Raw genomic sequence first — 27,268 nt, 5'->3', positions numbered from 1 at the left:
CCTTGTATTTTCAATGATTTTTGTTCCATTTATCACATCTCTAAATGTGTAAATTAAGTTTAAAAGTAATATTATTTTTGCATATATGCTTAAAGCAATCAAATGTACACAAATACATACAAATGCACTGTAAATTACATAGTACAGCTTGCAGGGAGTTGCATGCATTTCAATGAAGAAGTAAAATGGAAACTGAGGTATAATTGTATACTCTGATTGGTGAGTAAAAGCTCTTATAAGTCAGTTAAACCCATAGGCTTTACTAGAGTAAAACACTTCATTGTGTACATGACCTTTGTAGCCTACCTCATCAGTAACACCAAATGATACCTTTAAAAGGACAGGTCCACCTTTGCGAATGTTACTTTCGTCAAAATAAGATTTAATAGACTTGTAGCTAGGCTGTAATTTGCTAGTACACAGCATAGGCAAACAGTGTTTCAAGTTACTGGAAACCCCACCACCTCAAATCACCAACACAATAGCAGTATCATATAATCTGATTTTACTAGTATAAGGGAGGGCATAGAGCTGCTGCGCATGTCCTGTGGGAGCAGATTCTCCTATCAAGTCTGCTGAGACTACGCTTCCATTAATGCTGGGTACACGCTCGGCGATACATCGGCCGTTCAATCGAATGGCTGATATATCACAAGCTTTGGTGGGTGTGTATCCCTGTGGTGTCTGAACGACTAAACTGCCACATCTCAATAAAATCAAATGCCCGCCCAGTTGTGATGTCAGCGTGGACAGCGCAGCCACAACGCCCGAACGATCGGTAAGCACTTAGCAATCGTTTTTTAGGTCGGCCTAGTGTGCAGGGGTGGCCAAACTCAGTCCTCGAGATCTACCAACAGTTCCCGTTTTTCAGGTCACCCAGCAGGTGCACAGGTGTATTCATTACTCACCGACACATTTTGAAAGATCCACAGGTGGAGCTAATTATTTCACTTGTGATTCTGTGAGGAAACCTGGAAAACTAGAACTGTTGGCAGATCTCAAGGACCGAGTTTGGCCACCCCTGGCCTAGTGTGTACCCAGCTTAAGAGGAGATAGGCAACGTCACATGAGATAGGAGAATGTGCAATAGAAGGCTCAGTTTTGTATCTTTCTGGCTATATTATGTATATTTATTAGGGATGGCCACTGATTGTTGATAGTTTTGCCATCAATGTTGGAGAAACAATGGTTCATCATCGATGGCAGAGAAAGGGAGATTATGTAGCTATAGGTTCAAATTAGATAACCTTATGTTGTAACCACGTGTGAAAGTTATGAGATAAAAAACATTTTGTAAATTGGAGACAATACATAATATTGACACAGGAACAAATGCAGTCATGGAAAAGTCTAATTGTAGGATAAATGGGAGAGAAGGCTGTTTGAGAGCAAGTGTACCTCAATGTCACTGATTACATCACTAACTTATGACATTATCGATTGCAGAGAGCCCAGCTTTGCTCTTCCCCTCCCCCTCATCCTACAAAGCACTACCTCCTTTCCTGTTTGGCCCATTGCGTCCAGCTGCAGCACTGATGGCCGTCGATGGTGTAAACCAGGGGTATTCAACATGCCGCTCTCCAACTGCTGAGGAACTACACATCTCAGCATGACCTGACACAATTTTGCTGTAAGGGCATGCTAAAACCTGGGGTTAAAGTGGGCCGGAATGGGGCAGAACTGCGTTCCATTACTTCTATTTGGAGACTGAACCAGTTCCGCCTTCTCCAACCCACCGTAGCCCGGCGCCGCAGGGAGGCTCCATTTGTCGGGCACCCGCTGAGATTTTTTTACTAGCAGGTGCCCAATTCCCTTCCCGCACCGTCAGCCGGAGCTCGTTCCTCAGCTCCAGCTCCCGCTGTGCACTATGGGAGAGACGTCGTGCTGCTGATACAGCAGCAGAGGATAACAGGAGAATAGAGGGCCCATTTAATTTCCCTGTGTGCTATTCAGTAGGCCAGCCCACTATGTAAATTACAGGAAGAGTTGGTACATTTCACAAAGACGATCTGCCAGCATGTACGGCGTAAAAGATCAATTGGCCAATGTCCTCACAAAAGATATATCTTTAGACGTAAATGACGGTTGGTCAGTGTGTATGAACAACCACCATCTGCAGATATATCTTTCAGGTGTGTACCCAGCTTAAATCTGCTTTGGCTGCAGTGTTTTTCTTTCCGTGTACAAGTCCTGTGAGTGCCTCTGCTTGCAACTTATCTATATATCAATGCTCATATTTATGAGACTCAGTGTAGGGACTGACCAGATGGAGAAGACCGTGATGTGGTTGATCAGCTGGACAAATTATTGCAATATTTTGGAACGAACATTCCCTGAATTTAAGGAATTACAGTTTGAAAAATAAGTGAGTGCCAAGTTTGTATGTTTTTCTTTTTTATGTAAATGGTGTGGTCACATACCAAGGGCACAGCAGATGGTTGAGCGCCGTGAATTAAGCCTATTTATATCATTTTTTTAAGGTCACACTTTCTATGGCACCCTGCTTTCTCAAATGTAAGCCAAACTGTCAGTTTATTCCCAGGTGCTCATTACCTGATATGCCTTGGTGTGGTTTTGTCTCTCTAAGCCAGGATCCATACTCATGGAAGGAGCATAATTTGTATTCAAATGGAGCCATACGTGGCAGAGCAATGCTCATATTTGAGAGTCAGGGGTAAATTGACTAAGATGGGAGTTCTATTAAGAAGTGATGTTGCCCATAGCAATCAATCGATTCCAGGTATTAGATTCTACTTCTCATTTATCCAGCACCTTCTAGAAGATGATTGGTTGCTATGGGCAACATCACTTCTTAAATAGAACTCCCATCTTAGTAAACTTACCCCTCAGTGTCGGGACTGACCAGATGGGGAAGACTGTGACGTGGTTGCAGTGACGTGCGGTGAGGTCAATGGGTAGGGAGGCACATGGAGATGGGTCTGAGTGCTGGGAGCCTGTCTTACCCCCAACTCACTGTAACTCTCCCCTCACTATACTAAGCTTCAGTGTCCAGTCACTAAGCTTCATTGTCCAGTGATTCTCCTACCTGCATCACTGTCTTTTCTTGCTGTTGCACTCTGATCTCTAAACACTGCAGTGCACGTCCTGGTCACATGACACATCCAAGGTGTCCATCAGTGCTCAAGGCATGCCCCTCTTACTCAGAGGCATGCCTCTATTAGCTCTTTTTCTGTGCAGCTTACTGCCCGTGGTGTGGCCCCGCCCCCCAGCCCTGCATGCAGTGTGACTATACAGAAGTGAGGCCGAGCTGTTATATTATAAAAATGATTACAATAAACAAATAAGAAGTTTATCAGTTATAAATATCTTCTTTGTATTATTCTAATAATTTTTATATCAAATCTCAGGAGTATGACAGGGTAGGCTATGCCTCCCCTGCCTAGCCTGACTACACGTCATATATATCTGACCTCAGATATATCTTTCAGGTGTGTACCCAGCTTAAATCTGCTTCGGCTGCAGTGTTTTTCTTTCTGTGTACAAGTCCTGCGAGTGCCTCTGCTTGCAACTTATCTATATAACAATGCTCAAATTTATGAGAGTCAGTGTAGGGACTGACCGTATGGGGAAGACCATGATGTGGTTGGTCAGCTGGACAAATTATTGCAATATTTTGGAACTAACACTCTCTGAATTTAAGGAATTACAGTTTGAAAAGTTAGTGCCGAGATTGTATGTTTTTTATTTTAATGTAAATGGTGTGGTCACATACCAAGGGCACCGGAGATAATGGAGTGACGTGGATTAAGCCTATTATTTATATTATTTTTTTTTGTGGTCACACTTTCTATATCTTCCCAACCCTCCAGCCCCCCAACCCCCTACTCTCAATTGGTAGGATCTACTTCACAACATTTTTAAGGGAAGGCATCCACCTTGTGTCCAGAGCCAGGCATTGCAACTTGTAGTATGCATATGATAACGGTTAATGAGATATCCTTGCTGATCATATGCAAATGTCTTCCCTGCGTGATTGTGAATAATACAAAGCAGACAAATTCCTATTCCTAGGCATTTCATCAAAACACTATGTCATGTAAGGAGTGGGGGCTTGTGTATATAAACCCTCCTTCCCATGTCTACAATGATTTGCAGACCCCAGGAGATAAGGAAGGATCAGAGGGTCCCTCACGCACAGGATTCTTAAGCGTAAAATCAAGGTCGCCTGGTTTCCAGGAATCCTATTCATCAGGTCCTCTTGATTTTATCCCTTAGATCACAGCACAAGGATGCTCATTAATGTTAACATTTAAAAGTTTAAATTTAAATTTAGTAGTAAAACATCCAAGAGTCCCATAGACAGTCATACCACCAGTGGCACCTAAGGACTATTAAAAAAGACTGCTGTCCATTAAACTTGCATAAGTATCTAATCACTTTTGAATAATGCAGCTCATATTTTCCTCCTGTGTTCTTTGCGCTGTTGTGTTGTCTGCATAGGATACGTTTATATCCAGACTACTGTTTTGCATTCTAACCAAGGGAATTGCAAATAACCAAGTCTACCTGATAACTATATTCAACTACTTTTGAAGAACACGTAAGGAAGCCAGAATGATAACCAGAATTTATGTAGTAAACGTTGCTGAAGACCATGGGCCTGATTCATAGACGGAAGTTAATGTTATTGCAGCTGAGATTTCGCACAGAACGCAGCTGCGTAAATATGCTAATAGTTCCAAAGCTTACCAGAGCATATACGCCCAACACTGCCTTCTAATCTGCAAACGATGTCGCTTACCTGCGGAATATCGGTGACATCGACATACATCGAGCAGCCATCTTATCCTTGTGGCAGGTCTGACCAGCAACAAACAGTGCAGCTCTCCTGACACGCAGAGGGCTCTCATGCAAAGGCTAAATTATGCACGCCTATGTAACGGCGTTTAAACGTTAAGACACACCTGCGTATTTCTAACCGTTACCTCCAACAAACACTGACTAACTTTCACTCACTTGCGTATGGATCCTCTGTGAGTGCGTAATCACAAACTAATCGCAGTGTGGTTTACACACATGCGTAATGGCAAACAATCGATCTGTGTAAAAATTGCATTAGCGTCCATCTCTGAATCAGGCCCCATATTCAGTACAACCCAACAAATGAAATCATCCGAAGGAGTAAAAAAAAAAAAAAAAACAACAAAAAACAAACTTAATACATCTTTAATGCATAAGGAGAGAACATACTGGTCTCACTCTGGGTTTGTCTCAGTGGCGTAACTAGGGTATTTGGAGCCCAGGAAAGATGAAAACTGTAGCCCCTCCCTTTCTGTGCGCACCTTAGGCACACACAAAAAATGGGCGTGACCACATGCCACAAGGGGCGTGGCCACTGGAAAATGGGGGTGTGTCCACATGACACCCCCCCGTTTCTTGTCACTCTCTTTCCATATGCACCTTAATGCCCCCAGTAATAGTGCCCTTCTTGTGATGCCCACTGTAGTAGTGCCCCTTATGCAATGTCCACAGTAGCAGTGCCCCATGTAGTTGTGCCCCAGTAGTGCCCCTTACACTGTGCCCCCAGTAGTGCACCCTTATACAGTGCCCTTTATACAGTGCTTCCAGTAGTGCCCCTTATAGAGTGCCCACAGTAAGGTCCCTCTTATGCAGTACCCCCAGTGGTGCCCCTTATACAGTGCCCCCTATGCAGTGCCCTCAGTAGTGGTCCCTCCTACGCAGTGCTCCCAGTAGTGATCCCCCCTATGCAGTGCCCCTTACACAGTGCCCCCAGTAGTGTTCCCCCCTATGCAGTGCCCTCAGTAGTCCCCTTACACAGTGCCACCAGTAGTGTTCCCCTATGCAGTGCCCCCAGTAGTGGTCCCCCTATGCAGGCCCCCAGTAGTGGTCCCCCTATGCAGGACCCCAGTAGTGGTCCCCCTATGCAGGCCCCCAGTAGTGCCCCTTACACAGTGGCCCCATTAGTGGTCCCCTCATGCAGTGCCCCCAGTAGTGATACAGTGCCGCTATACAGTGCCCCCGGCCAGTAGTGCCCCTTACATATATAACACACAACACATACACAAACCACTTACCTGAATCCCTGCTCCTGTAGTGCCCGTCACTGTCTGCTACGTCCTCCTGCTCGGTTCTATGGGAGAGACGTCATGATGTCTCTCCCATCACCTACTGTGAGCTCCAGCCTGGCTCCAGCATTGGGCACAGCAGCAGCCAATGAGAGTCTGCCTGACTCTCATTGGCTGCTGAAACACACACACCGCAGCCGGGTAGTACGAGTGTACTACCCAGTGCCGGCGGCGGTGTGTGTGTCACTGTGTAGTGTGGAAACCACTCACTGCGGTCCGCAATTCACTGACTTTACCGGAACTGGACCATGGCTGGCGGTGCCCAAGGGCCCCCCCCTTCCCGAGCTGCCACTCCGACGGCGCCCAGGGCACAAGCCGCGGCTGACCTACCCTGGTTACGAACTGGTTTGTCTAGATGTAAAAGTGTTTCTTCAGCAATTCCTAAATAAGTGGCACATACATGTGACACTATTAAAAGAATGACTCCACCCAAAACTGAAAACTCAGTTTTGGGAGGAATACTTTAAGTAAAACCTGGTCCTAGAATATTACTTAAATATATGTCCAGGGCTCACCCAATCCAATGATTTCTGTCAATTTCCCAAATGTTTTGTGCATGCCCACTGCATACTTCCCAGCTACTGTCTGTCTGCACTAATAGGAGGTCATGGAAAGAGAGGAAAGTCCTGCAATGTCTATCTCACTCTCCTTGCTCCCGCTGACCCTTTCCGTTTCTTTTTAAGACAGGCAGTGTTGTCCATAGCACGAGCAATCTACTTTCTGCTGCATATAAGACTCTCCTGCACAACACAGTATGGCTAAAACCATTTCCAGCCATGGCACGCTAAACATACATAAATAAACAGATGCAGTGATTGTGTACTCACCATTTCTGAAGCTTGAATTATGGCGGGAGGACTGCGCATGTGCAGAATGAGTCCTGCGAGATCGCTCGCAGTGCCTCCTAACCGCAGCCTGATTGACAGGCTGCGGCCATTTAGGGGTGGGGAGGGGGCAACGCTGGGCGGCACACTTGAAAATGGGGGCACGTAATCCTTGTTTTCTGGGAGGCCAGGGTCTGTCTTCCAACGCAGATTTACTGGGCTTCAGTTATATACTGTAGTGATGGACACTGCAACACACTTTGGCTTTGCACTGGCCAGTCTAGATTGCTTGCCCAGATCACATTAAGATGCACGCCTCCTGCTCACCTCTATAAACTATACGTGCGCATTATATGCATAGGTGTGCAGAGAGGTGGAAAAAAATTAATATGCTCATTGTGCATGTGTGATCACATTAAAGTCCGGCTTTCTATCACTTTATAACAACTTTACTGGATTAAAGTTGTTCAGTTTGGCCTCATTTCAGACTGCTTTTATTGCATGTGTGACTTTTGTTTATGTGCACCTATAAATGTGCTACTGTACAAAAGTGCAACACAAAGACACAAAATGGGTCCTGATGAAGTATAGAATGAGACCCCAAGCTGGACAGTGGAGCTGTTGAAAAATGTATGCCCTTATGTGGAGTGAAGATGGGCGTGCATCACTCCTCACATCCTAAAATAAAGTTCCCTCTCAGGGCCTGATTCAGAGGCGCTCGTAAGCGGCCGCTCGTTCGCTCCGAGCGATGTTCGCACAACTGCGCATGCGTATGGGTCGTAATGCGCATGCGCCAACCAGTCATTGCGGTGGGAAATCGAGCGCCCGCAAAATAGCGAGTGCCTGCTAATTTGAGTGACAGGATGAGGCGTTTGTGGGTGGTAACAGGGGAAGGTGCTTGAAAACAGGGAGTGGTGATCCGAACGCAGGCGTGCCTAACGGTCAAAACGGGCGTTTTAAGGGTGTGCATAATTAACAAAGCAGCGTCATCGGCCACGTCACTTGGTTGTTTCTTAGCCTGAACTGTTCGCATGATTGCGGTAGGAAAATCCAACCACAAGCATTGCGAGCAGTTCAGACGCCTTTCGATTTACCCGATTAATCTAATAAATAGCGGAGATGACATAGAATGCGAGCGGCCAGGGGGCGTCTTTACAAAATAGCGAGCGCATGTTTCGTTCGCTCGCTCAGACATAGAGGCGCCAACAGACCGCAAAGAGCGAGCGCTCAATTTAAATAGCCAACCCCTTTTTCTGAACGAGCGAGCGCAAATAGCGTCCGGCTCTGAATCAGGCCCTCAGCCCCTTATTGTATTTACCTGCTCTGAGATAATTCTATCAATTTTTTTTTTTTAACTTCTCCAAAAAGTACTTCGCAAAAGCACCTTCACTGCCCCTAACTCCTCCCTCAGGCCTAAGCAAATTGCTGCTCCACGGTATAGGCCACCATCTTGCTCCACACCAGCAAAACAGATTCTGCCATTTTGTTCTTTGTAAATTATATCCACTATATGAATATGAATAAGGATTTGTATATAAAACATGGAACCTGAGGCTTTCTGAGCATTTATAAAATAAAGCAAAAACAATGGTCACTTCTTATTAGAATGTTTCTGCTTCAATATACTAGCTGCACACATTGGGCCTGATTCAGACCCGGATGCTATGCTGCGCTCGCTCGCAATGAGCGATTTTTCGCAATCTGCGCATGCGTATGAGTCGCAATGCGCGTGCGCGAATCAGTCATTGCGATGGGAAAGTGCTTGCCCGTAGCCCACAGTCGGGCCGCTATTTTGAGTGACAGATAGTGCAGTTTGTGGGTGGTAACAAGGGATGGTGCTTGAAAACAGGGGTGTGGATGTGCGAACGCAAGTGTGCCCGACCATCAGAACGGCGTTTAATGGGTGCGCATAATTAGCAAAGTAGCGTCATAACACATGTGACTGGGTTGTATTTTAGCTGAACTGCTCGGAATGTTGTGGTGGGAAAAGGCTACCACTAGCGCTGCGAGCAGCTCCGATGGCTCTCGATGTTCCTGATTAATCCTACAACTGCTTGAGATGACGTGTGTTACGTGTGGCAAAGGGGCGTCTTTATACAGGTGCAAACGCACAGTGCGGCCGCTCGCTATTACTTAGTGGGCGGCTTTACGCGACACAGTGCGAGTGCATGATTTAAATAGCCGGCCCCTTTTAGCCAGCGAGCGGACGCAAATAGCGTCCGGGTCTGAATCAGGCCCATTGTGCGGTCTTCAGAAGGGGATAAAACAAAGAACTGAACTATCTGTGGTCTTCTACTAGTTGGGAGCACGGATAGCTGATAATTATGTTAGAAAGTGGATGAGTATTCATTTTAAATATAGCATGAATGACAGGTCACATCAACAACCTTGGGCTACAGCTCTTTTCTATAAGTGGAATTGATGGTTGGTTTATCATGAAGTTCAGCCACGAATATAAAAGGGAAAATTACCATTGCTTCCTCTTCCCAAATGGCTATTTAAAACATTACTCATTTGTAGAAAGGAACAACTTTTGGAATGGTTTATAATCTATTATAATTAGGGATGTGCAGGCTCGGATAGGTTCGAGTTTGCACGTGGAGTTCGGATTTTTCCCTCCAAAAAAACGGAACTCAGAAAGAGGCAAAACGTCATCTTACATGGACGAACATCATCATTCCTGGACTTTTGTCCAGGAATGATGATGTTCGTCCATGTAAGATGACGTTTTGCCTCTTTCTGAGTTCCGTTTTTTTGGAGGGAAAAATCCGAACTCCACGTGCAAACTCGAACCTATCCGAGCCTGCACATCCCTAATTATAATAAGCTTTATGTATCCCTGATCACCACTTATTACGCATGAGGTAACTGCAAGCTGAATCTCAGAGAGGAAAGATTAAAGGCAAACAGTAAAAATATCCAACATATTATGATAGGACACTGTAGTGTGGTGCAGAGTGTCCTGCTACAAGATACAGTGATACAGACGGGCAAATGTACATAGTCCCAAACAGTATGGGGTTTATTCACAAAGCAATGATAAGCCGGTTTCATTAAGCACTTCACAAAACAGAGCTTTTCACTGCTTCCTCATATTCAAGAAGGGGTAGAAGAGTTATACGTGGAGAAGTCCAAGATTTCTCCAGCGGTGCCCTTGATTAGTGTAAGAATCGCTTTCCCATACACTAGTATGCGGAGAGCGATTCAGAGAAGAACGGAAACATCATGTTTCTGTCACGCTTCTCCATTTCATTTTGTCAAAGACGCGCCGCTGTGCAAAAGAGTCCATCTTTGAATCAGGCCCTCAGTGTGGAGTCAGTTGTGTGGGGCAACATCAGCAGCTGGTCCAAGTAGAAGAACTGAGAGACTATGGGAATCAGTCACTGTGGTGAGCACTCACCTGCAAAAGTTACAGTGGTAGATAGGAGTTCAGTAAGAGGTGCCCTATCACTAGGGTAAATCTCAGCTTGGGAGACAGCAAGGAGGTAAGTGATGGGGCAGGGGAGTTTTAAGAGAGGAGGGGGCCAGAGTGCAACTTCAGTGCGGGCCCCCTCCTCTCTCTAGCGGTGCCACGGCGGCCGCCGGTGCACTAGATTCTGGCTAAGTGCCAGAATCTACTGTGCATGCGCGGGTCTCCGGGAAAATGGCGCCTTCACCGTTTTAACAGGGACAGCAGTACTGCACATGCGCGAGCCAGCAGGAAAATTTTCCCAGTGATTTTTGCTGCTCTGCAGCACTGGGCCCAGAGATGGGGTAGACAAGGGGATGGCCTCCAAAGTAATGTGGTCCTGGGGTACCACAAGGGATGTAGACAAAATTTTCTTACCCTAAAACACCAGGAGACATGCTGCCAGACTACAGTCTACGGGAGGCGCTACACTAGCATCACCCAACTCAGGAAAGTCACAACGCCAGACCATCTGGATTTCCCAGCGAGATTCTGAACCACTGGCGAGACCACATCCACTAGCAATGGAGTGAATGTATTTTCCAACCAGCCTGATCCTGTGGTGTTGCCAGATGATGCCCCTGACCCAGGAAGAATGCCAGCTTCAGTGATGGTTTTTGAAGACCAACATGATTTACCTGCAACTGACCCCATTCTGACAAGCTCTAATAGACTCATCATAATAATCCTATAAAGTGTCCCAACCTAGTTAAGAGCTGCAGGAATTTCAGGGTACCCAAACTCTCCGATCATCTCATGCTAAAAGGCATGAGGCTCCAATCTGGCAGTAAACTTTCTGCCAGATTGATTTATCCTCCCAGTCACCTAGACGCCACTTCAAAGTGTCAAAATAAATAGATTTGCATCTCCAGGAAAAATTGGTTGCATGGAGCAGTCCCTGGGGCTCTGGATAAGGACCTCACAAGCACGTAGATGTATGTGCGTTAGGGGAATAACTGGTAACTGTGCATGCTATGTGCTGCAATTAGTTTCTCCCCCATGTATTAATGTTTTATGTGTGCATAATGGCAGGGGTGCTATGCACCCCCATCATTATCGGCGCTTCTATCTTTTAGATAGTGTGCCGATGTGTAGGTAAATGTAGGACCGGTCTGACAAATGCAGCTCTCATTGCCTCACCCCACAGCATTGTCCCTGGCTGTCTATTCCAACAACAAGGGATTGTCCATACAAAAAAGAAAAAGTATTTTTTTAAACAAAGCCCTGGGTACCGCTGGGAGAAAATGACCAGACCATGCGCAGAAAGGATGCAAGCGCTGGTCACACAGCCAGAAGAGGAAGAGCTCAATTCGCTGGACAGGTGCATTAGTACTCTCTTTCGGCAAAACAAATTTTAATACATGCGCGTGGTGTCAGGACCTGCTTTGCCTGTTACTGGGCGAAGCAGGTCCAGACTTTACTGTCCGGTATCCAACCCCTTCATACATCTTCCCCAAGGTTAATAAAATGCAGGTAATAGCTAGAAATGCAGTGATAAGCAAGGAAACAATTATATTATCAAGAATAACTATTTTTCTGGCTACTTTTTGTAATTTAAGAACGAATGTATGTGGTTTATTTTTGTTGGTTGTAATTGTAACACGTCATTTTTCTTATCTGTATCCTCTTAACATAAAGCAGCAATATTTAGCTTTATATGCTTGTTGCTAATGATTTCAAATGAACATATGCCTTGCAAAAGATAGGGCAGAAAAACACACAGTATTTACAAGATAGTCAGTGATGTGAGAGTGGATTTATATAAATATTTACATATACTGAAACGTAAAACTTCAATATCATGGTTAGACGGTATGCACAAGTATGGTTCAATCAAGTATATCACACAAACAATTAACTCGCTCATCACATATGCTTAGAAAGTTTAGATATTTTCACTAAGATGCCTACTTTGTATGGATTAATGTATTATTAAATGGTGATAAACTGGTGCATTACATACTGGTCTACTTGGCTATTTCTAAATTCATCCCTACTACATGTGCAACTCATCAGGTCCTAAGGGCACCAGTGTTTAGTTGGTATTCATAGATTACTATTATTATTATTATTTATTTATTTATTACCAGTAATTTATATAGCGCACACATATTCCGCAGCGCTTTACAGAGAATATCTTACCATGCACATCTATCCCTGCCCCAGTGGAGCTTACAATCTATATTCCCTACCACATGCTCGCAAACATACACACTATGGTCAATTTTGTGGGGAGCCAATTAACCTACCAGTAAATTTTTGGAGTGGGGGAGGAAACCCACACAAGCACAGGGAGAATATACAAACTCCACACAGTTAGGGCCATAGTGGGAATCAAACTCATGACCTCAGTGCTGTGAGGCAGTAACGCTAACCATTACACCGCCTGTGCTTCCCATTATTCATATTAGCAGTTACTTATATAGCGTCAGCATGTTTAGTTGCATTTCACAATTGGGAACAAAATAACAATAAAACAGACAGATAGGTAAGAGGGCCCTGCTCGTACGCTTATCTAGTCTTATAGATTGTAAATGTCCTTGTAGCTGGAGGAATTTCAGTATTGCCCTTCTCGTGTTTTTTTTTTATGTGACTGCTCATATTCTTGGAATGTGACACAGTACTGTGACAGGTCTTCCAAGCTCCCTGTGCCACCCCCTGAGTGCATACCATCATGACATCACGCAGAGGTGCCAGGGCTGCCAGCACCAGGAAGTGCAGAGTGGCTGTAGTTACAGCGGGCAGAGTGCATGGCATGCTTGAAGCTTCCAAAGGACGTTTCAGGTGGCACTGCCATAGTGATACTGGCTGCAGGGTGACGTTCCAGGCACCATGCTAGCCAAAAGCATGATTCGTGGGGCAGTGACTGTGCCACCTACAGAGCTCTGCGCTACGGCACCCGTTGCACTACCAAAGTTACAGCCCTGATGTGACAAGACATTTTAATTTTCAGCAATTCATAATCTGTCATAATCCCATTTGCCCAAAATTTCCATATACCTACAGAGTACATAACACATCAACGTTGACTTGATTATAATATACATGGCATCAGTTCACATATGAAGCATGCAAAAGGTGTGTATTAATTTGCCCGTTACCTTCAATATTCTGTGGCCCCACAATATTCACGGCCTGGTGTGCAGGATACTCCACTCTTGGCCTGGCAATGCCCAGCTCTTCCATAACCCCATGAAGCAGGCGCTGGATATCAGCCTCTGACACACGATCCGGGTTTCGTGGGTTATGGGCAAAACTTGGATTTAGCCCACAAGCCAATAACACCAGCAGTGAATAGACTGAGACAAGGACATTGGTTTCCATCTTTGCCTGCAAACAAAGATCCTGTTATGCCAACATTTTGAATTTAGAATAAAGCATGTGCCATTATAGATAAAACATGCTAGCTCTACTCAATCTACTCAATAGGTACACTATAACAAACATTGAAAATTCCACGTATATGGCTTATACTAGAGAGTGACAAACGTTTCCTTACACTATACAGAATAAATCCACCATTAAATACACATTTTCAGATGAAGGAAATAAAATAAAAATTGTACTTATACTTTCTTCCCAAAACAGCAGGTTCCACAGTTGCTCGCATGGTTCAAGAGGGAGATCATGGATCCTGCTCAGAGCAGGCTTTGAGAAAAGTCCGCCCGAGTAGGACAGAGGAACTCCTTCCTGGACCATTAGAACCATCGCACTACCAGCTGTAATGGGGATCTGCGGGGAGCAGATAAGTTATAACTTATTATTTTAATTACCTCACCCAACTCTGCCCTAAACTATAGTTTTACTTTTGGTTGGTTGTAGCTTTATCTGCCTATCCCACACAAAAATGGGAAGCGATAACTTTTTGTATGAATGTATTCATGGTGTCTATTATTGTATTGCAATGCAGTAAGTGTATGAAGATGTTGCCATTTTGGAAGCAGCTTGTTTAAATAATGTTGAAACAAGAAAATCAGATGCATAATTAGCACCTGACCATAGCTAAGGTAGGGAAGGCATTACCTTAACAATGACATTAAGCAAGTTAATGACTCCTGCGTGTAATGGACAGAATAGGGAAACTGTTCCAATTATGAACTAAAACAGTTGTTTTGGAATAAGGACTACATAAGCAATACACACTACTATTCCTACAAGATTCTGCACAATGCCGGCACAATCGGGATGTAATCAGCATCCCGGAATTCAGAATCTTGGCAGTCAGAATGCCAGCAGCAGGATCCCAATGGCTCAGAATGGCGACAACTTGTAATGGTAGGTATGAGGGTTAGGAATAGGCTGCGGTGTAGGAGGTGGTGGGGGAGGGGGGGTTAGGTTGCAGGAGGGGAGGGCTAGGCTGCGGCAGGGGAGGGTTAGCCTGGGGAGGAAGGGGGTGTTAGGATTAGGTTACAGGGGTAGGGGGGGGTTAGGCTGCGAGAGGGGAGGGTTAGGCTGTGGGAGAGGAGGGTTAGGAATAGGTTAAAGGTTAGCCTGAAAATACTACCTGAAATTCGACAGCATTTTATCTGTCGGGATCTCGATGCCGTACCCAAACCCTATTATTTTTATAATCATATACCCTACAGATAAGAGCTAACACATTTAAACCGTTCTCTGGCTGTCCAGTATTGAACCAAATACACAGGGTCAACGCTCTGTCTGCTACTCTGCAATCATGATCCTAAGTAAGCAGTCACTTCAGCTGGGTACACACTGTAGATATATTGGCTGATCAACTGATGACCATTTGCTGCCCCTCATGAACTTCATGTACCCCCACAATGATGGAATATTCCGGTGGGATAATCCACAATGTCATCAGTCCTAAGGTGTCCAGAATTGGTTCAGGAAGCATTCTGGATAGTTCCAACTATAAATATATCTGAAACAGACTAATGCTGGGTACACACTGCCAGTGTGTACCAGCTATATGTCTTAACGACGTCGTTCACAGACATATCGCGTTGGCTGTGCTGCACAGCCAATGTCAGATATATCTGTCTGCTGACCGTCTGTACACATGCAACATAGGGATCCGTGGCCAGAAGCAGATGATGGTCGTTCAGTGTGTATGAAAGACCTTCATCTACAGATCACTCGATCTGCAGATATATCTGTGCAGACACAGTCACATCAAAAAGGTACTGCAGTAGCTACTGTATACACTTATACACAACACAAGTGGTTCCAGGTGCTGGTGAAAAAGCCAGGAGGTGACAGCCACTACTCAGCTACAACTGTGGTGCATTTCACAATCACAGTCAGTGAATGGTAATGTCTAAATCCCCTTCACGGAGAGGACCCTGACATCATCAGCCAGTGTCCAGGGTCATTCCCTACCATCCAAGTGGGCAGAGAGGGGGAATATAACCATGTGGCGAGGTAGCGAGCCACCGTGCCCGAAGAGTGGCGAGCGCAGCGAGCCCGTGGGGGTACAAGTTACTTCTTTAGGTGGCCTTAATGTGCATGGAACTGCACTTCTGCCCTCACTCACGTCACTTCCAGGTCCCTAGCATGAAGGGGAAATAAGCACTACCGTCAGTGAATGCCTAGTGGCTGAGTAAGGCCAACAGAGGTGGTCAGTAACAGCACGTTACTGACAGTGGAAAGGAACCACAGGATTGTTAAAAGTAAAAGAACAGATAGCAGACCAACGCCTTCCTGTGACAGTGGTGTTGTATACAGTCAGGTGCATAAATATTGGGACATTGACAGAATTTTCATATTTTGGCCTCTATTCACCACCACAATGGCTTTGAAATGAAACAAACAAGGACAGGTGTGGGCTATTCCCTTGTTATTTCATTATCAATTAAGCAGGTAAAAGGTCTGGAGTTGATTCTAGGTGTGACATTTGCATTTGGAATCAGTTGCTGTCGACTCTCAATATGAGATCCAAAGAAGCAAGCCATCATTAGGCTGAAAAATCAAAACAAACCCATCAGAGAGATAGCAAAAACATTAGGTGTGGCCAAATCAACTGTTTGGAACATTCTTAAAAAGAAAGAATGCACCAGAGAGCTCAGCAACACCAAAAGACCCGGAAAACAACTGTGGTGGATGACAGAAGAATTATTTCCCTGGTGAAGAAAAACCCCTTCACAACAGTTGGCCAAATCAAGAACACTCTCCAGGAGGTAGGTGTATATGTGTCAAAGTCAACAATCAAGAGAAGACTTCACAAGAGTGAATATAGAGGGTTCACCACTAGATGTAAACCGTTGGGGAGCCACAAAAACAGGAAGACCAGATTAGAGTTTGCCAAACACCTAAAAAAGCCATTACAGTTCTGGAACAACATCCTATGAACAGATGAGACAAAGATCAACTTGTACCAGAGTGATGGGAAGAGAAGAGTATGGAGAAGGAAAGGAACTGCTCATGATCCAAAACATACCACCTCATCAGTGAAGCATGGTGGTGGTAGTGTCATGGCATGGGCATGTATGGCTGCCAATGGAACTGGTTCCCTTGTATTTATTGATTATGTGACTGCTGACAAAAGCAGCAGAATTAATTCTGAAGTATTTCGGGCAATATTATATGCTCATATTCAGTCAAATGCTTCAGAACTCATTGGACAGCGCTTCACAGTGTAGATGGACAATGACCCGAAGCAAACTGCAAAAGCAACCAAAGAGTTTTTTAAGGCTAAAAAGTGGAATGTTATGCAATGGCCAAGTCAATCCCCTGACCTGAATCTGATTGAGCATGCATTTCACTTGATGAAGACAAAACTGAAGGGAAAATGCCCCAAAAACAAGCAGGAACTGAAGACATTTGCAGTAGAGGCCTGGCAGAGCATCACCAGGGATGAAACCCAGCTTCTGGTGATGTCTATGCGTTCCAGAATTCAGGCTGTAATTGCCTGCAAAGGATTTGCAACAAAGTATTAAAAAGTGAAAGTTAGATTTAGGATTGTTTAGTTTGTCCCATTACTTTTGGCCCCTTAAAAAGTGGGAGGCACATATAGAAACCATGGTAATTCCTACACCGTTCACCTGATTTGGATGTAATTACCCTCAAATTAAATCTTAAAGTCTGCAGTTAAAGCACATCTAGTTTGTTTCATTTCAAAGCCATTGAGGTGGTGAATAGAGGCAAAAATATGAAAATTCTGTCAATGTCCCAATATTTATGCACCTGACTGTATATTTATAAAGCATCTTCCTAATTGGTAATAGAATGTTTACAATGTATTATTCGTAGTATTCCTGTTTTCTGTTGGCAAAATAAGCTGAATTTCTAAACTTATTTATGGTCTTTACATTTCAGCTGACACAAACTTTACAAAATAATTGTCCTCTCTATCCACATTCTGCACCAGAGAACGTAGCATATCACATTACTGCAATTCCCCTCTGTCACCACTGGATGGCAGACTACACACCTCTCCCTCCAGTACAATAAAGGTATCAGAAGAGGGCCCAAATACACATATTATTCTCCTTTGAATATATGTGCAATATAAAAAAATATATATGTATTTTGCAAGACCATTAGAAATCTGTTCTCTAAACAGAGAGAATACAAACAAAAATCAAATATGCTGCTATTCCTTTCAAATGCATATATGCAAATATGCATATAAACAAGTTATTTACCTTCTACTAATCATGCATCATTATGTATATAAAATCAGACTGTTTCAACTCAGTATTAAGAGCATCATAAATGTCTACATCACTATAAATGATGGATTTTTATTCTAGACATATAATGAAATCTAAGTGAATTCTGCAGTACATTACAAAAATAAAATAAATCCATAAACCTTCACATTTTTGGTATAAAATCTCACTGGATGTGCCTGTTAAAAGCAATGCTCCGACATCTTACCAGAAGGATAAACACAGGTCATGCAGAGAGAACAAAATCAGGAGACTTACAGACATGGAGGCTGGCAGCTGGAAAACGCAGAATCTGAAATGAGAAGAGGAAACAGCAGGGAGGAGAGAGGCAGGATGGAGACAGATGGAAGAGAAAGCTGTGGGCGGGAGTTACAGTGACAGGTGCAGGGGAAGAGAGAATATATCATTATTTTTCCTAGAACTTCCTGTATAATAAATATACATTAGTGCAGTTATACTAGTCCCATGGCGAGTGATGTATTTCTGCTTTAGCTATGTACTTGCTGGGCAGAGAGTCTTAGGAAGTCACCCAACAGAGTGGAGTATAGAGAAGGAGAAGGGTGCCACAATGTATTTTGACTATTAAGATCTTGTGTTATGCTGTGTACACACTATGCAATTCTGCAATTCTCGGCCGAAGAATTGTGTAGTGTTCACGCAGCACCAGGGCCTGACTGTCAGATGAAAAGCCATCGGATCGGCTTCCGGTTTAGTGTGTGCTACATGTGCTGTCAGTCCCAACGTTTTGGCATCGTTCAGAAAGTGCAGTTGAAGGTGCATACACACTAGACGATATGCTCCCTGAGCGATATCGTCTAGTGTGTCCCCGGCAGGGTGTGCTCAATGTCGTTCATGACATTGAGTACACCCGCTGAACGATATCATTAACGATATCGTTCAGCGCCGGGATCTCTCCCCCATTCCATAACATGCAGCAACCTGACGACATCGTCAGGTTGGCCTGCATGTTAACCCGATGAACGATGATGACGAATGACCCGCGGGAACGTGCGTCGTCATTATCGTTCGTTTTTGTTAAAAATGGACGATAAAGTGGATGACTGAACGATAACGATATCGTTCAGTCGTCCACTTTAATTGCCCAGTGTGTACGCACCATGAGACGGAGCGCTGTCCGATGTCGAACGATAGTTTATCCTAAACAAATTTTGCTTGTGGGCTTTTGTATTTACTCGTCTAAGAGGTGACTTTCATCAGCTTGTGCGAAGACAAAAGAACATTATGTCAGTAGCTCAGGGGAAGGCACAGTGTAGCACTACACATCTCAGCATGCCTTTCACAGCAACATGTACGGTGGCAGGGCATACTGGCAGCACATGTGGTCAACCTCTGATGTAGCTATTCCTGCTGGCAGGAGTGATAACGTGCCATCAACATCACCCCAAGTGAGTGCACTCACCTCTGCCCAGGTATTGCTGTTATTTGCTTCACCAGGCACCGGTTAGATCCCCCTTCTCTTCACATATGTTCAAGTATATCGGTCTTTTCCTTCACCAGGCACCTGTTGCATCCCCCTTCTCTGCACGTGTTCAAGTAGATCTATTTGCTTCACCAGGAACCTATAGCACCCCTCTTCAGCTGTATTCAAGTATGCCTGTAATTTACTTTGCCGGGCATCTGTAGCATCTACCTTCTCATCACCCATGCCCAAGTATTGTTGTAATTTTTTTTTTACCAGGCACCTGTGGCATTCCCCTTCTCTTCACCTGTGTTCAAGTATGCCTGTCATTTGCTTCATTAGGCACCTGTGGCATCCCACATCACTTCAGGATTTCAAAGTTTTGTAACTAAGAACACTGTGAAACCAATAATGTATTTTCATAATACAGGTTTTTATTTCTATTTCTTAACACTTGTTTCTTTTCATTATTGCACGTATTATGGTTGTCAGCATAGCATTTTCCACTGTACCAGTAAAAATAGTAGACTATGAGCCATATTCAATTAGAGGCGAAGTTTTCGCTTGTCCGACTTTTCGCCTAATTCAATTGCAAAACAGGAGAAAACGGAAATAGGCGATTGTGGAACAGGCAAAAAGTACTGAAAGAATTGGGGAAATCAGTCTGTACCCCAGAAAAAGATGCTCTAACATAGGGAATCAATATAGATGTGTACTAATAGCCCTAATAAAACTATTTTGCGTACTAAAGTTGTGTAAGTTGCTTGCTATTAGAGTCTTTGTAAAAGTGGTGAAGAATGGCATAAAGCAGTATTTTTTGGTGAAAATAAATAGTCCTGTCAAATTTGGGGTACTTGAAAATGGGTGCAAGCATGTTTTTAAGTCTCTAAAGTGAGCTTTTAAAAATGTGAAAAATCCACCTGCTGCATGCACCTGCAATCCCAAAAACCCCTGACCCATCCTTGGGGACCCCCAAGAAGTCTATTTCGCTACTTTTAATGTTTATCCCCCCACTTTTAAAATTTTCACTCCAAAAATGACATGTCTTTTTTGGGGTGTTTTTAGGTTTTTGTTTCTGTTTTTTTTGCAGATTTGTCCTTTGGGGGGCTGTCCCAAGGGGTCTGAGTTGTTTCCCCACATTTGCACCCCAAAAAAAAGATTTTGCATGTATTTTCACCAGCTATTGATTGGAGAATCTTTTTTGGAGAATTGTTTCCGCTTAGGCGAAATTGTCCTGGAATGAATTTGGCAAAAAATTTTTTAGGCAAAAGTTTCGCAAAAAAACAGGCGAATATGGCTTTTCGCCTCTAATTGAATTCCCCTCTATATATAAATTTATGTTTCAACGAATGGCCATCAGCAGTTATGGAATAGTTTTCCAACTGTTTAATACCTATATACCCTTTGTTCTGCTATATAGTATTGTTTTTCTAAGTTTATGCACCCAAAACATTAACAAAATAAAGTGGCTGAGCATTCTCAAGTGCAATTGTGTACTTTTCTTTTTTTTTTAACCAGTTTAATACCTATGCACTCCTTAAAAAGATTAACAAAATAAAGGGGGAGAACACTCCCAGGTGCTATGGAGAATATTAAAAAATATCTACAGATCCACATTTAGAACTAGACACATGCTTACCTTTCGCAGTACTTGAGATGATTTCATGCTGATGCACATCTATAGTGTCTGGTGTTTCAATGTGTTTCTGTAAACTGCAGCAATTATTTTTGGGCGGAAAATAAAGTATAATTGTTAAAAACTAAGCAAATAAAAAAAGTCATTGTATAGAGATTTACATTTTGTTTAATGAACAAAATGTTATGCTGACATTTTTTTCCAATTTGACCACTCCCTGATACACATCTATTGGGACTTGATGGGTGCACTTGTTGTATATTGTCCATCTTCTTTGGAAGATTATGCCTCTTTTTTTCTGGAACAAAACATGCCAATATTACACCACTATACGGTGTTATCATGAGAAGCTACAAAATGCAGCACAAAATTAGTGTTCACTCTAGGTCCGGCACCAGACTTAGGGAAAGGGCATTCTGGCATGTGCCAAGCGTGTCGGGCTGCCCCCAAGCTCTCCCTTTTCTGTGAATATATGCCGGGTGCATGCACCCAACATCTAGTCACCGCTGATCGCGACACCGTAATTTTCCCCACGCGTGGGACGGCTCCCGGCAGGCTGCTAGCTGAGCGCCGCCAAAAGGGACAGGGCACATTCTGCCATTTTGAAATTAGGCAGTGTTGACCCTTCTTTATCAAGATCTCTGCAATTTACCCTGGCATGCTATCAATCAACTTCTGGGCCACATACTGACTGATGGCTTGGAGTTTGTCAGAACTTGTGGGTTTTTGTTTGTCCACCTGCCTCTTGAGGATTGACCATAAGTTCTCAATGGGATTAAGGTCTGAAGAGTTTACTGGCCATGGACCCAAAATTTTGATGTTTTGTTCCCCGAGCCACTTAGTTTTCACTTTACCTCATGGCAAGGTGCTCCATCATGCTGGAAAAGGCATTGTTCATCACCAAACTGTTCTTGGATGGTTTTGAGAAGCTGCTCTTGGAGGATGTTTTGGTACCATTCTTTATTCATGGCTGTGTTCTTAGGCAAAATTGTGAGTGAGCCCACTCCCTTGGCTGAGAAGCAACCCCACACATGAATGTTCTCAGGATGCTTTACTGTTGGCATGACACAGGACTGATGGTAGAGTTCACCTTTCCTTCGCCAGACAATATCAGAGAAAATAACTTTACCCCAGTCCTCAGCATTCCAATCACTGTACCTTTTGCAGAATATCAGTCTGTCCCTGATATTTTTCCTGGAGAGAAGTGACTTCTTTGCTGCCCTTCTTTACACCAGGCCATCCTCCAAAACTCTTCACCTCACTGTGCGTGAAGATGCACTCACACCTGTATGCTGCCATTCCTGATCAAGCTCTGCACTGGTGGTGTCCCGATCCTGCAGCTGAATCAACTTTAGGAGACGGACCTGGCGCTTGCTGGATGTTCTTGGACGCCCTGAAGCCTTCTTCACAGCTATTGAACCTCTCTCTCCTTAAAGTTCTCGATGATCCAATAAATGGTTGATTTAGGTGCAATCTTACTAGCAGCAATATCCTTGCCTGTGAAGCCCTTTTTGTGCAAAGCAATGATGACTGCACACGTTTCCTTTGCAGGTAACCATGGTTAACAGAAAAAGAGCAATGATTTCAAGCTCCACCCTCCTTTTAAAGCTTCCAGTCTGTTATTCTAACTCAATCAGCATGAAGAGTGATCTCCAGCCTTGTCCTCGTCAACACTCTCACCTGTGTTAATGAGAGAATCACTGACATGATGTCAGCTGGTCCTTTTGTGGCAGAGTTGATATTCAGTGAAAATGTTTTTGGGATTAAGTTCATTGTCATGGCAAAGAGGGACTTTGCAATTCATTTGATCACTCTTCATGACATTCTGGAGTATATGTAAATTACCATCATAAAAACTGAAGCAGCAGACTTTGTGAAAACCAATACTTGTCTCATTCTCAAAACTTTTGGCCATGGATGTATTATTAATGATGGCAATGGTTTATTGCCATCCAAAACCAGTTATCTATCCAAAATATTACCCATTTTATAATCAACCAAAAAAATATATATACTTTGCAAGATAATAGCGCACTCTATTGAAGAGACTACTTTTTTCTAATTATTTCTTATAAACCTCTGTTGTGACTTTTGGACATTTCCTTTGATGATATTGCTGGCTTTGGCTAATTTTTCTTTTGTACTCTTTTGAGGTCAATGGCTGGTGAGGCACACATGGAGATGGGTCTGAGTGCTGGGAGCTTGTCTCACCCCCTACTCACTGTAACTCTCCCTTCACTACACTAAGCTTAAGTGTCCATTGATTCTCCTATCTGCATTACTGTGTCTTCTCTTGCTGCTGCTGAGTTCTGATCTCTAAACACTGCAGTGCACTTCCTGATCACAAGACACATCCAAGGTGTCCATCAGTGCTCATGGCACACCCCCTATAGTCAAAGGCATGCCTCTATTAGCTCCATTTCTGTGCAGCTTACTGCCTGTGGTGTGGCCCCGCCCCCAGCTCTGCAAGCAGTGTCTACATATACAGAAGCAAGGCTGAGCTATTGCTGCCTCATCTCTCTTCTCCCTGCAGTCCCAGGGAGCTCCACAAAGCTGTTGAGTGTTATAAACAAAGCAGATGTTTATAAGTTATAAATATCTTCTTTGTATTATTCTAATAATTTTTATATCAAATCTCAGGAGTATGCCTCCCGTGCCTACACGTTCCTGCCACAATCCATTTGCAAGAATCAACATTTCCTGAACCATTACATTTTTCTGCAGACATTTTCCATCAGCTCAACATAAAAAAAATGGTCAATAGCTAGTTGTTTTACGGACAGTGGTATTGTACATGTATGTAAATTCAAGCAACAACAGACTAAGGGTCTATTTACTAAGCTTTGGATGGAGATAAAGTGAACAGCCAATCAGCTCCTACCTGCCATGTCACAGGCTGTGTTTGAAATGGAACTGATTGTCTGGGACTTTATCTCTGTTCACTTTATCGTCATCCAAAGCTTAATAAATAGATCCCAAAGTCCATGATAAATTTATATAATGTGTCAGAATTAGGGATGTTAGGGACCCACCTGATGAGATTCAACTTGACGAAGTAGGTGGGCAAACGTACCAAGAACATTATTTTAAAAAAATCATGTTATTTGTTGAAGTTTATTATATATGTTTTAAATCATCAGTACTCTTAGTACTTAGAGCTGGGGTTCCGAACCACGGTCCTCAATGCACACTTACAGTCCAGGTTTTAAGGATAGCCATACTTGGGCACAGGTGACTTAATTAGAACCTGTTATTTTGATTTAACCATCTGTGCTTAAGCATGTATATCATTTAAACCAGGAAGGTTAGTGTGCCTTGAGGACCGAGGTTGGGAATCACTGGCTTAGAGTGTGCACCGGCATTTTCCTTATTTTCTGCATTAGAACTATAGGTCCCAGCATGGTAGCACCTCTTATTATGTTTAAATTAGGATGTGCAGCCCAACTCCCTTTTTTGAGAGTATAGTAACATATGCAAGCTCCCTTTTTGACCGTGCCTATGCCACCCAAGTATCCCACACACCTTGACAAATCCATCAAATAACCACACCAACATAAGTATAATATATGGGAAAAAGTCATTAAGGCATCTATAACCAAATTCAAGTCCCACAGGGCTATGAAGGATTTGATGACATTCTTTTAACTGCCTGAAATAATCTAATTATTAACTCCGCCAGTTCCCCATCAAGGAGTATAATCAATGCTCAGACTTGAACCTTTAGTATTGCAAGAGCCAATCCCTCATTTAGCAATTCCAATACCTGGTGTTTTCTTCAAACTAAATTTACCGCCAGACCAGGATATAAATTTGTTCCATGCTTTATAATAAGCCTCAGACGGAACCTGCTTTCTTGCTTCTAACAACATTTTTATTACATGGTCTGATAGACTTTTGTTCCTTAGAAGCATATGCTCAATGTCCATGCTGTTAAATTTAGACTTGTCAGGTCTGGATGGAGGGGAAGAAGCCCAGCAGAGGTGAAGATCCTGACAGCGCTAAAGGTACGTATAAACTAGCCTAACCCTCCCTTAGGGCTGCCTAAACCTAACCTCCCCCCCCCAAGTGCCTAAACCTAACCCCCCCTTCCTCGCTGCATAAACCTAACCCCCTCCCAGGGGTGCCTAACACCCCCTTCCCTTAGCCTAAACCTAACCCCCTCCCGGGGTGCCTAACACCCCCTTCCCCTAGCCTAAACCTAACCCTCCCAGGGGGGGTGCCTAACCCTAAGTCCCCCCCTGGAACCCCTAACCTACCCCTCCCCCCGCAGCTGTCCGCACCTGGTTTACCTTTGATAGTGATGCCGGGCGTAGGTCTCCTGGCGCAGGTAAATTGACAGGCATCGGAATTTTGACGCCTGTTATTTAACCCTTGCTGGGATTAGACAGTCAGGACATTCCATCTGTCGGCTTCCCGGATGGAGAACTGGTCCCTGATGTTATAGATCTGGACGTATGAGGGGGGTGCAATAAGTTTCTGAATGTGCAGTGCATAGGTAGAGTAGACACAATTTGACTGTCTAGTTAGAGATTACAATTCACAACCAAAGTTCAGGGCACAGTACAGCATATAGGCAACTCTGCACACCAAAGTAGTCAGCTTGTTCACTTCCTTCACAAACTCGTTATGAAGCTCAACAGTATCCATAGAGTGGTCTGCGACTGCAGGAGAGTTTTGAGTGACTGCAAGCTGCTTTTGGGGAGGAAATACCATTCCGAATTTCTATGAGTGATTCGCTGAATTTTGGTGTGGGAGACGGTCCCTGGAAGACTGCAGCTGACCTGTGTCCGCCATTACCGAGGACAACATTGCTGCTTGCTGTGCTGGCCATAGTTGAGGTGGATGCCAGGGTAGTCATGGCCCAATTAGAGAAGGAGATCGGCATCCCATCAGGATCCATATGCTCGATACTTCACAAAAAGCTTGGCCTAAGTAAGGTTTCTGCACGCTGGGTGTCCCATGAAATGCCTGAAGAGCAGGAGACTCTCACAACATGCTGGCCAGGTTTAATGGCAGTCACTCAAACGCTTTCTAGGAGATAATCAGTGGTGATTAATCCTGGATCTACAGTTTCAACCCCGAAAAGAACAGTCGACCCAGTGGAACCCAGTTGGAGGTGTGCAACCACAGAAGTTCCGACGTGAGTGCAGCATGGCCAATCAGATGGTGGCTGTTTTTGTGGCCAAGTAGCTATCATACCACTCATAGAGCAGTGCACTGTCACTGGGGACTTATACACCAACCTATTCCTGCCACAAGTGCTGTAATCCATTTCCAGACACCGTCCAAGAACTCATGCTCGTGGTGCCCTTTTCTATCGCGACAATGCACCTGCCCACAAGTCCAGGAATGTGGTGGATTTTCTGGCCCATGAACACATCCAGGAGCTTCGCCATTCGCTGTACAGTCCATACCTGGGCCCACTGACTACTTTGTGTTCCCACAAATCAAGCTGCATGGGATTCGTTTTGAGTCACTGGTAGCTGTAGTGGAGACCTTCATCCAGCATGTACAACAAATACCTGCTTCAGACTGGTCCAGCTGCTTCACCAAGAGAGCACCCTACTTTGCATAGACTCCTCTGGCAAATACTTTGAAAAATTTAATGTTCATTTTGTTTGTAAATATAATACTTTTTGTGCATCCGGAAACTTATTGCACACCCCTTGTATTGGTAGAGGTCAAGGGTCTTCTATCAGCATTTCAAGAGCAACCGGAAAACAAAAACATCACAGCTAATATGGTAGAATCATATTGACTTCTGCCTTTTCTCTTCAGACTGGGTGTGTTGGGGTATAGGCCAGGTTTAAAATTCCAAGAGAAAAATAGCATCTATTTCGAGAGTCCCTGGAAACTTGTGACGCAAAAAAGGAGAGTTATGGTAAACCTTACCCTTGTTAACTCTTTCTTCGAAGTCCATAGGGAGACATTGGGGTGTAGGTGGTACTTGAAGACCCTACACCAACAGCAAAGCTTTTTCTGTCCCAGGATGCTCCGGTCCTTCCCTCTATACCCCATCCACAGCCTAAAGGCAACTAGTTTTGTCAAAAAGCCCAATGCAGGAGCAGGTTAGGAGAGAAGGAAGACTGGTACACTTAAGAAACACACTCTCACACAGAGAAGGAAACAAGTGACCAAAAAAAGAAACCCATAGAAGCCAGGAGCGTCAGGGCAGGTGCCCTATGGACCCTATGGACTTTGA

At 43.9% G+C, this 27,268-nt stretch overlaps 1 protein-coding gene across 2 annotated transcripts in view; it reads right to left on the bottom strand.

The window, feature by feature from the left end:
* Positions 1-18,369, bottom strand: part of SCG5 (secretogranin V) — a 37,376-nt gene extending 19,007 nt beyond the window's left edge. Inside the window, exons 1-2 of one of the 2 annotated variants that reach the window (XM_088456604.1) lie at positions 18,269-18,369; positions 13,481-13,709 (exon numbers count right to left, since the gene is read on the bottom strand). In XM_088456604.1, the coding sequence (XP_088312730.1) occupies positions 13,481-13,709; positions 18,269-18,274 (235 nt within the window). In that variant the 5' untranslated portion in view covers positions 18,275-18,369. Of the gene's footprint in view, positions 1-13,480; positions 13,710-18,218 lie in introns of both variants that reach the window. The other variant, XM_088456605.1, reaches the window with a different exon arrangement.
* Positions 18,370-27,268: the final 8,899 nt, after the last annotated feature.

This window comes from Taudactylus pleione, unplaced genomic scaffold (assembly GCF_031769625.1).
Source record: "Taudactylus pleione unplaced genomic scaffold, aTauple2 ptg000707l, whole genome shotgun sequence".
Taxonomy (NCBI): domain Eukaryota; kingdom Metazoa; phylum Chordata; class Amphibia; order Anura; family Myobatrachidae; genus Taudactylus; species Taudactylus pleione.
Note: the sequence above shows the minus strand (reverse complement) of the source record. Positions and strands in the feature narration are given on the sequence as shown.